At 39.9% G+C, this 14,176-nt stretch overlaps 1 protein-coding gene across 1 annotated transcript in view; it reads right to left on the bottom strand.

Annotated features, from left to right (window-relative positions):
• Nucleotides 1-11,835, bottom strand: part of zswim8 (zinc finger, SWIM-type containing 8) — a 39,534-nt gene extending 27,699 nt beyond the window's left edge. Inside the window, exons 1-4 of the mRNA XM_026936466.3 lie at nucleotides 9,956-11,835; nucleotides 4,814-4,967; nucleotides 3,356-3,450; nucleotides 486-658 (exon numbers count right to left, since the gene is read on the bottom strand). Coding sequence (XP_026792267.3) covers nucleotides 486-658; nucleotides 3,356-3,450; nucleotides 4,814-4,967; nucleotides 9,956-10,133 — 600 coding nt within the window. The 5' untranslated portion in view covers nucleotides 10,134-11,835. The remainder of the gene's footprint in view (nucleotides 1-485; nucleotides 659-3,355; nucleotides 3,451-4,813; nucleotides 4,968-9,955) is intronic.
• Nucleotides 11,836-14,176: the final 2,341 nt, after the last annotated feature.

Here is a 14,176-nt window from a genome sequence, read left to right on the forward strand (position 1 = left end):
CTAGCCGAAGATCTCAGAAGTTAACACATGCTAAACAACAAAAATCTTCCAGTCATTATCTACTGATTTACATGTCAGGTCATGTACCGCTCCCTGAATCGGTCCTTAGAAACTTTCAGTTTTCAGTGCAAAAAGATAAATTTAGCATTGTGGCAACAGAACTGGCCCAAGCTTATAAACAAAACCACCCATTTAATATGAAATTAAGCAATTTAAAAATCATGTTTTGGAGTACAGGGATACTTTCCCATGCCAAATTGGAGCAGTAACTTAAAGGACTTAATCTGCCAACAGTTTTTGCTAACCTCTGCCACCCAAAATCAAAATGAGCTAGCATTTTCCTAATCACTCATTTAACTTGATTCCACACCAAAAAGGAAAATCACTGCAAACTCTTTACTGAGTCCTGAAAGCCAGCCCTTCGTGATTAAGCTCAGATAAGTGGGGAAAGTCTATCCACACCTCCTCAGAGGAAATGCACTCACATTATGAATCCTGAAGAGGCAGAGCGCCACCACATGAGCACACCATTTCGCTCCAGCTCCACAGGTGCAGCTGCAGGAAGTGATGCGGCAACGGTCAAACATGACAGCCACATTGTAGGCACCCTTTGACTGGCCAGCCTGGGGTGAGAGGACAGTGGCACTGAGATGGAAACCTGTACATGAATGAGACAAAAGCAGAAAACTGAGTGTAGCAACAAATCTCACATCTGTACCACATTCAGTTCCAAACATTTCCGAAAGTGGACACCAGGGCAAATGCAAATTTAAGAAAAAGCTGATGTGCCGATTCCAAGCTGCTCAATTTGAAGAAATGAAGTCAAACTCAATCATTGTTTAAGAGTTTGATAACGTATGTTTTTCATGCATTCCGCAGAATATATTTATGAACCTGCAATAAACCCTATACTGCCATCTTTGCCCAATTAATTAAAGGAAAACTTTTGCTACATGTTTGTGTGATATTTGCTGACTTTCTGGCGATGCTAAAACAGTCATTATTATACTGACCATAGTGTCCATATTGAAAATGAAAAATAATTAATTTTTTTACACAGTGTGGCCCAGAGAGACAGAGAGAAACTGAGCGAGATGGTGAGAGACAGGGAGTGTGTGTATGTAAGGACGTTAAGCAGTGGGGGATGGATAAATGCTTTTTACCACTGGAGAGCAGCCAGCCTTCCTCTAGCCAGCTAAGAGAAAAAGAAAAAGGGGGGTGAGTGGTTTCAGCTCAGAGCTGCTGTTCCAGATTCAACAGGCCTCCTTCAACTCTAACTCCAGATCAAATCCATTTCTCTGCACTCTCATTCTCTCTTCCTCTACCTGTTTGCCAAAGGCATTCTCTTTCTGACCCACTTTCCTCCTTAATGTGGTCAGCAGCAGGGCAAGAGGGCTCCAAAATGTCATATCCATTTCTATCAAAAAGTGCTTAAACTCATTTTGCACTAACTTGGCTTTCCCCTCCCCAAAAGACGTTTGAGAATGAGAGGGTGTGGCCTACAACTGGCAACAACAATTCATCCTAATTTAGGGTACTAGCTCTTTTCTGATTTGTGAAGGTCCGGATAAGCAACTAACTTGACTGAATGGGGACAGCAGTTACCTTCAGAGATTAATTTATATACATAAGACAGTTTAAAGTGGTTATGTTTTGTTTCCTAGTGGCGCCTCACATTATCACTTCTGACTATAGCCATGGACTCTGAATAAATGAGACACATTGTCTCATTTATCACTGTGATTCTTTTCTTTGTACAATCCAAGTCATCAGTTCACTGATCAGATCAGAAAGGGTGAATGAAATTTTTTCTAAAAATCTATAAATGTATGTGAAATTCACCTTTTTCCTGATTTAATGTCTCTAGTCCTGTGATTGGATAAGCCAAAAGCAATAAATTGTGATAAATGCATATGACTGGATAAGCCAAAAGAGAGGACCTGCTTTGGTTCATGGTTAGAAATGTATAGTCGCTGGGCTACGACATTTCTTTGTACATTAAAGGCTCTGCAGTTCAGTCCACTGTTCTGCCAGTTAAAACATAATATAAAACATAATAAACAAACAAACAAATAAATAAATACCTACATACATACATACTGTGTGTGTGTGTGTGTGTGTGTATGTACACACACACGCACAGTATAAAAACATTGTAGTTTATTGTGAAGGTCATACAGCAGTAAAACATATACCTAACAGGATTTAGTTTCTCATGCTTCTTTTTGGATAATTAGTCCTGCACTCAGATATGCTTTAAGCTATGAAGAATGAGATGCAGTGAGAGCAGTTTACTCTGTCTTGGGCTGCTCCCAGGTGAAACGGCAGCAGCATTTGGGTAATGAGCTAATAACAGACAATTTAATAGCACCCAAGAGATTCTGCACCAGTTATTGCATCAACCAGGACATTAGTCTTTCAACAGCCAATTCTGTTCTTTTCAATCTGTTTTTCATTCAGTACCCTAAAATAAATAGTGTATAACAATATATTACTATATTTTCTTTTTTAGAATTGGAAAAAATAGAGACTTTAGAAATCAGTCAGTTATTGCCCACCTTAAGCTTCTGGACAACTTCTACTGTGTTAGTGGAGATATAATTGATTTTTAGCCACACAATAGCAATGGCTTTCACTCTTTTCTAAGAATTCTTTAGTGTCATAGGATTGAGTGTACACTCATCCTTTCAATCACCTTTTCCATTTCATTCACGCTAATCTAAACCCAATCAAAAATACAGGGAGACACGGACTGTCCTGGCTCTCTAGAATGTGTGTGTTAGAAAGAGAGAGTAAGAAAGAGAGGTCAGCTTTTGTCCGGCATGTCTCCTTACCAAGCCAGCTGCATGAGATGAGTCTCTGCTGCTGTGCAGCCCACCACCTCCAACAATAACACTCATTTACACAGGCTCTGTTCAAACCAACCACACTTGCATTTAGCTCTGCCAGAAACATTGAGTCTGAAACAACCCCACTGTTTAGATGAGGACTGATTTTAGCAGTGACATAAGGAAACCAGAGACGCTCTCCAGCTGTGTGTCTGAAGGAAAAGGAGTAAATTATGGGTTTGGCACAGACAATATATAAAGAAGTGCCACAAGCCAGTGATTCATGAAAGTGAAAAGAAGTGTTGGGATGATTTAGCAGCAATGACCAGAGTGTTTACTGTATTAGAGCGCTAAATGCTTTATTTGGTGGGGGAAAAAAAAAAAACACAAAAACTGTCAGTTGTCAACTGTCCCCAGCAGTGCAGCGAGTAGATACGCTAATGCAAAACACTTTCAAGGACATTTAAGGTTTGTACTGGTATTGAATGCTGTTAGTTTTACAGCATGTAAAGTATGAAGTTTCTCACCTATCTGCAGGGGATCTTTCACAGCTCTCACCCGATAGAGCTGCTCTCCACGCTGGAACTCATCGGGGCTCCCATTGGCCAAGCAGGAATACAACCTGCAGTGAGGGTGAAGGAAGAAGAGAAAAGAAGAAATGCAGGAGATGGAAAAGCAGAAAAGGGCAACCAGTCATACCAATACATTATTCAGTGCTATTCATACACAACAGGTGGCTTTAAAACTGAAGACAAACCTAAGGTTTGTGCAAACCTAAGCAGCTGCTGGGCTGGAACATAAAGAGAAGAAAAATAGACCCACACACCAATACACATTCAAAACCTGGCCTTACTGTGACAAAGACAATAGCCCCTATTCATCAAAGTTGCATAGACACAAACTGGAAAGACATACAAATACATCTGCTTCATGAAACTGGCATACAACATCAAAACGTACAATGATTTCAGTGCTAGTGAATCGGCTTCAGCTGCGTGGATGAAAGTCCCTGCCCACTAGTCCCTTATTTACACAGCATATGCCTACAACACACCCCAATTCACCCCCATATACATATCATTTACATGAAATGCCCTAATTTGTGTGGTTGTTGCAACAGTGAACCAATAAAAAGAAAGCATCCAGGAACCTGCGGTCATCCAAGATCTAAGGAAAATGTAAATTTCAAGGGGAAAAACTAAATTTCAGTAAAGCTGAATTAGACATATTTGATACTATGGCTGCTTAAAATGAAGATGCTTTTTGAAAGCCACAACCATGATGCATAGACAGTTACGCATGATCACATACCTGCAGTTAGTTATGTGACTTATATGCATATCTACATTTTCATTTATATTCAAATTTAACTGAAGTCAATTTTACTCAAAGCTCTGTTTATAAATAATTGAGCCAAGTTTATACCCTGAACCTCCAGCAGCTCAGAGTCACATAGTGCCGAGTCTCCTGCACAGTTCTGAATGGAAAAGTACTGAAACAGTCTAACATAAGATGACTAAAGCAAACAAATCCTTATATGAAAGAAAAGTTTCAAGAAATCAAACTCCAAAAAGCAGACTATATCTAAATGTAAAATAAGTGTTTGGCATTAATATGAAATTATGCAATAACCTCAAAAAACTTGTGATGATATCCAAGTATCTTTGAACAGCCAGTGCATGTGATTATCAGCCCAGTGCAGCTCAACAGTAGCTGTCGAACGTAAATACACCCATTACTCAACTGACGGAATAAATAAATCAAGGCACAATTACTGACATCATCTTTTCACTAGACATCTACATCATAACAAAACATGTGCAACAAGTCAAGCACAAATTAGTATACACAAATGTTTTCTTTTCCCTTGCTGGACTTTATGATTACGTTTTACGATACATTCTATGAGCCCCACAAATCTGGAGTTCAACGTCAGTCCTTCCCCAATATATACTAACCCCATGACCAGTGGGGCTCTTTCTTACCTGATATCCTCCTCATTTTCAGGAAAGCTCCAGTAGGCGATGCGAAGCTGAAGCTGCTCGGGAACAGGAGGATAAACTTTCTCCACCACCTCAAACGGGATATGGAATGCCACTTGCTTGGCTGACAACTCTACCAGAGGGATGACCTGTCCATCTGAGAGAAGAGCAAGAATCTGAGACCTTAATGTTGCACAGCTTTCTCATATAACAATACGAATTTAAGTAAACCCTAAACTCAAATATTCTCCTGTTAAGACAGTGTAGTGGGAAAAAAAATTGAGAAGTCCTTGACATTTTCCTTAGGGAAAGTAAACAGTTTTGTTAATCACAGGAATTCTTCACCACACTTTGTCAAAATTATTTTCTCACTGTAGCAAAGCACAGGCTACCATTCGCACAGGGGAAATAATGACCGAATAACCTCATTTGAAGACAGAAACCACACTGGCTCTGTGACAAAAATAAAACGGCTGCTCTCACTTTACCAATACACTTTCAAGCACATGCATCACAGCCGAACATATTTGGAATCAGGCAAGCTATCAAAACAATGCAGACACGGATGATGGCTGTAGTTCAGACAAATGAAAGGTGGAGAATAGTTCAAGCCTTAGAAGTGAGGCTCAAGTCGTCAGGCCATCTATTCTCCCTTAGAGATGCACTGGCCAAGCACACAAAGGTTTATAAAGTGAGTGAGGGGTAGGACAGCTGCCAATACATCCTGGCATGGAAAGTCCAGAAGGGTTACAGGTTCAGTACTAAAATATCCCCTTACCAAAAACACTTGTGTCCAAACTCCAATAAGAGGAAGTGTGAATGTAAAAATACAACTGAATATATTTTTTAAAAGACACTTTGAGCTACATGTAAACTTACAACAGTTGTAAAACCTGAAGACTGATTGTAACACATCCTTCCATTCCATTCAGAGTGAAATAGTGAGTAAAAATTTTGTTTACAGATGTGAAGTACACAGTATAATAGATTTATTACTTACTGAAATACAACAATCATTACATTTGCCTATGCAGCATTGCTGGTTCTCGTGAGTCCCTGTCAAAAGTTCACTCTTAGAACAGGCATTTATGAGTCTTGATGCATAACCACTGTTCCAAATATATTAACTTCACTTACACACTGAACACCAGTACAAACAATGTCAACCATTAATTCCTGTAATTGTCCACAGTTGTTCATGGACTGTGTTGGTATATTTACTCAATATTATCTAATCTCTAGCCAAAAATGAAATGAAAGGTCAAATGGAAAATTAAAAAAAGATGTATTGGTGGTGTGGAGATGCATTATGATTGTGATTAAAACCATGTGCGATTGAAAGCTCATCGGAGTGAGCTTTAATGGGATAAATTGCTTGGTTTCATACATCAGGATAACATTCACTAACATCAGGGGGTCTGTTATGACAAGAAACAAACTTAAGGCAATTTAATCCACTACCCTGGGTAACTCTTGAGCTAGAGCTGACATAACAGACGCTGAGACAATGCTGCATCACACACTAAAACTTGAGTATTGCTCATCTGCAGTCAATTTGCTCAAGTCATTGTTGGACAGAAGCAGAGTCAGCACTGAGAAAGCCACAAACAGCTTTCTGTTGCGAAAACTAATTGAGAAGTAGACGTCTAATGTCCAGACAATATATGAAAAGTCCCAAAACTCTGCAACCTTTCTTGAGCTCTCCATTTTCAAAGCAGAAGTGGTGTTGAGAGTCAACAAGCTGATCACAGTGAAACACACTGACAGTGCTGTATTGAGCCGGTGCCACAATTTCAGGACTAAAAATTATACCACAGGTTAGAAAAAGACGGCGCCCACTGCCAGCAATAAGGGCTGCTGAATATGGAATGTAGCACTACTCCCTGCATCTGCAATATGGCAAAACAGATGGGTGAATGCATTTCCACATGGCATGGATAAAGATAGGGCTCTAAGACCTAGATAAAAAAAATTATTTACACTTTTGTCAGATTATATGATAGTTGGAGGGACCAAATGTATGTAGGCATACTATTCAGAAGAAATGTCCCTAAAATACAAACAGACCCTGGCTGCCCAACAGAAAAGGAATTCCCATTTGTGTGCAAAATGAGGCAGGAGCAACCTGGTAGTGCACTGTAGATGCTGGATCCAGTGACTGATTAATATGCAAGTCTTACATGTATCGTTTTTCTGCAACCCTAACCACTGCCCTTAAATACTCCAGCCTAAATGGGAAGTAGGCACTGACCCACAGTCTCTAAGGTGAGAAGATAGCCTTTGTTTATGCTTGTCAGCTCCGGTGTCCATATGTAGAGGAACCCTGCCAAAGCTTTATAGTTAACAATGAGCTTTGTCTCTAGTTTTTGGTCATGTACTCTCCGACAGTTATTATAAATAAAGCTGATTATCATTCACAGTCATTTTTGGAATCTAGAAAGGTTCCTTGCCTTTTCACCACATTACAGACAGGGTGTCAGTAGCCAAAACTGATTCGGTTCCAGCACCAAAACACTGCTTGTCTAGAACCAAGAACAGTTAATGTCAGTGCCTTCATGCAGCGGCAGTTTGTCACCATAATACTTTTTTCCCCATTCAACTAAGAAAGGAACAGTGCAGAGGGCTTTGAAGATTGTTGAAAAGGGACAAAATTTTGTATTGTAAATGTGAATCTTCATCTTGCACATCTTGCACTCACACTCATTCATACCTAGGAGCAATATAGCATAGCCAATTCATAGACGAAACTGGAGAACCCAGAAGAATCTTACACAGGGAGAACAAGCAAAACTCTAGCCAGACAGTGATCAGATCAGAGTCAAAATCCTGGAGCTGTGAGGTGGCAATATTACCTACTATGCCATCGTGACACTCTAAATGTAATTCAGTGAAGATAGTTTTACTGGTGAGTATGACAAACCAAATGGGATTTACATTGCTAATGCTAATTAACAAAACTTCATGAAATCTTTGTCTATGAGGACCATGTATTATGACTTGATACACTAAAAGATTTGACTTTGACCAATCTAATACTTCTAAATTTAATGATGAAATGGTTCAGCAAAATCAGTGGAAACAAAACCCAGTTCACAAAAATGTTTGATAGATGACCACATACAGTCAAATTCATCTTTTTATTGTGTTAGTACTATGGCAAAATAAAGTGTTCTTTTTCCCCCAAAGATGTGATCTGTGAAATAAGACCATATGTCTTGTTCTTTTTCAGGCCAAAATCCCATGCCTGTCACATGATGTTTAATGCAAGAATATTCCTCAGTTTCCCTCAGGAAGAGGGGAAAAAATGACGACTCCTAGCAGAGATGATACAGAACGCTGTAGAATCAAAATTGTAACAATGACAAAGACAGTAAAAAGGGAGTGTGAGTGTAAGTGAATGAGCACTGACTCAGTTATGCCAGACCATGTGGTACACTCACAGCCAGTCATAAGCTGACTAAGCCATTGAACAAGAGGCTAGTAAACATCTGTGGCTTTGTCTTCTGTATACACATGTCTGATAGCATACTACTCATCAGCCTCCTGTCTTGAAGCTGATAAATAAAACACAAGGACAGTCAGCACCCACAACTCTAAATAAAATAATGTCTGAGTGATCAAATTGCTTCTATTCCTAAACCATGAAAAGCTTTGGGCATGTGAAATACCTCTACTTTACTTCTTAAACCAAAAATGAGGGGATTTGCTGGCAGAGCAAGTGAGCCTTACAAGCTCAGAAGTATTATGCAGAATTATTAAATAGAGGGTTTATTGCTTAACCACAATACCCTGCTCTGAGGCAGTGACCTGAACAAGACAAAGCTCTTTTTACAGCCTTCCCTCTGCTCTACTACACCCAACCCCCACTGCTCCTTCAATCCAAACACCATACGGCCTGTGTCGAGAAAACGGCTCTGACTGACTTGTTCGATAAATATTACTTTCACACCTTCAATTACAAAAGTTCAAGCATGCCCAGTTTTGCTTTCACAACCATAAAGATGCTATGTTTAGTTCCTCTGCTGATGCACATTACTACGTCAGGGTTTTGAGAAGCCCAAGTTTCTCACACACCAGGAACCTTCAGTAATAACACAACTAACCCTGTGAGTCTCGCTAATCAACAAGTCATTCATACACTACAGCTACTTTACTTGAAATACAAACAAAGAAAACTGCATAAATAAGACAGTCAGTGTGAAGTAAGAGGTTTTTTTTCCTTTAAAAAAAAAAAAAAAAAAAAAAAAGAAAAAAAAAAGGATCACAGAACACACTTTAGTTGATCTTTACAGCCACAGAGGAACACTCCATGCCCTATCTTGGTCTTTTCTAGTCATCTTTTTCAATAGAGGCTACATGAACAGTTACTTTGTGAAAGGGGGAAGTTTTAAAGCAACCTACAGACACTTTGCTACAATGCCTCTGCATGTTTTTTTTTTTATCTCATAACCAACTGGGGGTTGGGGTTATCCAACTTTTTGCAACCAAGGTCAGTGTAAAACAAATTCACAGTCCCATTTAAGATTACAACACAGATTAATTTTATTAAAAATTAATAATCCAGCTATTAAAATAAATGTGATAAGTAATTTTTTATGTGATGAGCTGTTTATTCCTCTCCACCCACATAGGCTAACCCAAACCAACTGTGTTAACTGGGTTAAAATGCATATTCAAAGAACATATTAGAAGATCATATTAACAGCAAGCTTCCTAGTTTTATTTATTAAAAAAAAAAAAGGGTGGTGAGATTTTTTGAGTTAAGCTTTAGATTAAACCTGTTCCATTCAAGTTATTTAACTAGAGTACCTGAAATATAATACCTCTAAAAACATATTGGTTGAAAATAATCAACACTAAGATGACTTTTAAATAAATAAGACTCCCTGGCCATGCTTGAGGGATACCTGGGGATCCCTGGATCCTAGTTTGAGAAAATATGCCAAAAACGATTCCCACATTGTGGTGCTGTTCACTTTAAAAGGATCACTTATTAGGTGACAGGGTTGTCAGGCAATTCTGAAAATATCTTCTAAGGTCAGAGGTAAGAGCAAGGGCACAGGGGAGTGACAGGGATCACATTACAATGACAATGACTGTTCATACACAGACTGTTTCGTAACACAACAGGGTGAACTCTGTTACCTTTAATTTTAACAGTAGGTGAGTTGGGACCAGCGGACTGTTTTCTCCATCCTCTCCAATTCTGACACAGGCTTTCTGCCTCTGAGATGAAGGAGCAAAGGGAATCCTCTTCGAATCGATCCGAGTCCTCGAAGGAGAACCTCTCTCCGTCTTCCCACTCTGCGAACATCAGTTCCATCACATTGGCTGGTGGTGAGGGTGAAAAAAGCGGAAGCCTTGGAGTCACTTGCAGCTCAGGCAGGACAGTTCAGCTTGCACAGCTGACACACAGAGTGCAGGCTGAGTGCATGGGCGAAGAAGAGCACTTCTACTGGGGCAACTTGTAGCTTGGGGGAGGGGGACTGAAGTGAATCAAAACACAGCAAGGAGCAACTCGCCCAAAGTCTCTCAGCTAGAAGCACACTTCTTTTTCGAGGCCTGTTTACGGTGACAACACACACGGTGCATCAAAAATACCTCCATTCACTCCTTTCAGTCAGATCTGATCTTTAGGCATCGTCATGGAAAGTTAGTCCATGTTTTTCGGAATGTGTTCCCACTTTTTATGCTGTCGAAATCAGGACTGCTTCTTGAATATATCCCAAAAGCACGAGGACACGAAAAAATAAACATTGATGTGTAAGGCGCAGAACTAAAGCACTACAACTCAAAGATGCACAAAGTAACACTTTCTACCCTTTCTGAAAGAGCAATGACATTTCTGATAACCTAGATATTTAAACTCGACTCGTGTGTGAGTTGATCCCAAATGCTCAAACACTCCAAGTTTCCTTTTGCTGGATCTTTGTTGTTGTTGTTTCAAGGCACAAACTGTCCACTGAAAACTCCATATATTGCTTTATACTGCCATTATGACATTGAGTAGCTAGTGTTGTGATAAATATTTAGAGAAATAACTCAGACACGATAAAACTGTTTGCAAAGTTAGTCGAACTTACAAGTTTTCCTTCCTTCACCACGACCCCTTTCTCTTCTTACTCCAAAAAGCAGCTGAGCCACTCTGCTTGTGCTCCACAAAAGCTACTCTGATGCCGGCTAGCAAACCTAGCTAGCTAAAAGACAAGCTAACCATCAAGCGACCGGTAAAAACAAAATACACTCTTATTTAACAAGACGCCTGCGTATCATCGATGTAAACACTGTCAACTTACAACAACTAGTCAATTTTCTTTACTTAAAATTACTTGTATGTGGTTTTACAGTTCAGGCAAAAATCGAACGAACAGCTAAGCTAGCGACCTAGCTAACTCCTAGCGACTAGCTTAGCTAGTTTTTTTGCTCGCGACTCGTTAGCTGCTAGCAAATAGTTTTGAGGCTAATCCGATTTGGCTACAAAGACATCCCGAGACAACGCGAACTAACATCACTGGCTAATGCTGTTCATTTTTATCCTTCGAAATAAACGAACACTGTTCAATTCAGCGCGATTTTAATATTGACAAGCCATGCCAGGACAACACTTGATCCCTAATCCTAGTCTAAACACCAGAATGTAGTCGCGCTGCTGGTTGTTTATTCAGTTCTTTTGGGATTGTCTCTCAAATACGCGAGTTAGCGAAGCTGTACGGTGATGTGACCGACACAATGCACCGTGCAACACAGGCTTGACATTTGTTCACCGGCACCCACAGCTAGCTAGCGCTGTATTTTTGTTTGCACTCCCACAGACCTCTCATAATTCTTCCTACAATAGCATGGTACTGTTTTGCTCTCGAGATCTCCCACCGGTTTCTCAGTCCTCGGCTCCAAATTCCCAAATTCTGCTCCCACCACGACTCCTGATTGATCCAAATCCGAAATACCACCTATCTGAGCCGAGTTCCCCTGATTTCCTTCTCCCGTCATCCGTCTCTCTCTCTCTCTCTCTCTCTCTCTCTCTCTCTCTCTCTCTCTCTCTCTCTCTCTCTCTCTCTCTGGAAAATGATGGCTCTGCCTCCAAAGCTTCACCACGGGGCGTGTGTTTCCTCCATCAGCTGATCTCCGTTTACAACAACATGGTTAAAGGTGTAGTCATAGCCATGCTTAAAGGTATACATAGATCTAGGTACAACAGATGTAACATCTATCAGATGTGATATCTATCAGTATCTATCACTGAAACCTTTAGTGCTGAGCAGTGCATGGTAAACAGAAAACCTGCAACTTATCAACTTATGCTTGTCATCTGTTGTTGTTTTTTGTCTTTTGTGTAATTTGCACTTTTACTGGGCAGTGTGTGTCTGCTTTTAGTTTCTCCTCTAAAGGCATTTTAGGGAAAAAACAAAAAAAGAAGAAGAAAAGAAAGACAGTAAATAATCCAACTTGTTTGTGTTCATTACACCAGCAACTGTATTTCACATGCATTTTCTCATCCATGGCTGAAGATTATGTGTTACTGACGTGTCAGGTGAAGCAGACTGAAAAATGTCAACCTAAATGAAGATCAAATTTGGAGGTGTTTCACTGTGTGTAATCACCTGACATGACACTATATGGCCAAAAGTTTGTGGACACGTGATCATCACATCTGTATGTGGTTCACCCCAAACTGTTGCCACAAAGTTGGAAGCACACTGTCTTATAGAATGTCTCTGTATGCTGTAGTATTACAGTGTCCCTTCACTGGAACTAAGGTGCCCAGACATGTTCCAGAGTGACAGTGCCCCTGTGCACAAAGCGAGCTCAATGAAGACACTGTTGGCTAAGGTTGGAGTGGAAGAACTCGAATGGCCTGCACAGAGCCCTGACCTGAACCCCACTGAACACCTTTGGGATGAACTGGAATGCTGACTGCACCCCAGACCTCCTCACCCAAAATCAGTGCCTGACCTCACTAATGCTCTTGTGGCTGAATGATCACAAATTCCCACAGCCACGCTCCAAAATCTAGTGGAAAGCCTCCCCACAAGAGTGGAGGTTATTATAACAGCAAATGATGTATGTTCAAAAAGCATGTATGAGTGTTAGAGTCAGGTGTCCACAAACTTTTGGCCATATAGTGTAACATGCATAAATCTATAGTCTGGGCTAGAAAGAATTCATCCCCAACCTTGCCAAAATTATCCACCTTCTCTCACTCACATTTATCCTAGTCAGATTTGTGATGGATCAGGAGCCTATCTCGAGAACCCATGAAGCCGGGATACACCCTGGAGGGAACTCCAGTCAATGGCAGGTCACCACACATTATTTTTGCTCTTTAGGGGATTGCACATGCACACACACAGACACACACATACACTCATTCCCACTTAAGGGCATTACAGAATAGCAAATCCACCTACTGGCAAGTTTTTGGAGGTGTGGGAAACCCACACAAATATGCAGAGAATATAATGTAGAAACCCCCAATTGGAAAGGGAGGTGTAGAATGAGCAATTACTAGTCAGCATGTGAGGATGATGCAATAGTGCAGCACTTAACCTATATCTCATGAACCATGAGACTGACAGTCAGTCTTTTTAAAATGGAATATTTCTCGCCTATACCCACACAAGTAGTCACTGGACCATTAAAATCTGTCCACTTTGAGCAAATTTGTGTAATATGCAAGATCTACACCAAATGTACTATCACAGAGCACAGTAAATGCTCCATATTATCAACAATCAAAAAAGTACCTAAACCAAAATAGGGTTACCCATATTTCATTTCACATAAAACAGTTCCCTAGAACATTTCTAATAGTTTCTCTCTGTACAGTGATAGAATATGGTACAGTTTGCCCACAAACATTTAGTGGATTTTTATTTTCTCAACCAAAATGGTACTTGATCTATTACTATCGATTAGTATTTTGGAAAAAAAAAATACAATAATCACACTACAGTGTCCAACATAGTACACTGACCAAGGAGCAGCTCCACAGAAAATATGATTTACATATGTCTGATGTTTGTGTAACATTATGGTGCTTGACAATGGGTTATATAATAAATAATACAATTCAAAATCATCATTTGGCAGCAGAAACAGTTTTGCATTGCAACAAAGACTGATAATACAGTACAAATTGTAGCACAATTATGGCGCAATATTATGTAGGGCTTTGAAATGAAATAAATCAGTTTTCTCTGAGCAGTTTTCTCTGATATTTCCATTCTTGTGTTCCAACTCCAACATAAAGTTCTTAAAACAGTTAGAAGAAATCAAATAACCAATTAATTGTGTTCCTTCTATATAGGCTGCATATAGGTCTGATATAATAAAACAGTAGGCTTTCGAAAGCCATTAGACCTGGCA

This window comes from Pangasianodon hypophthalmus, chromosome 3 (genome assembly GCF_027358585.1).
Source record: "Pangasianodon hypophthalmus isolate fPanHyp1 chromosome 3, fPanHyp1.pri, whole genome shotgun sequence".
NCBI classification, from domain to species: Eukaryota; Metazoa; Chordata; class Actinopteri; order Siluriformes; family Pangasiidae; genus Pangasianodon; species Pangasianodon hypophthalmus.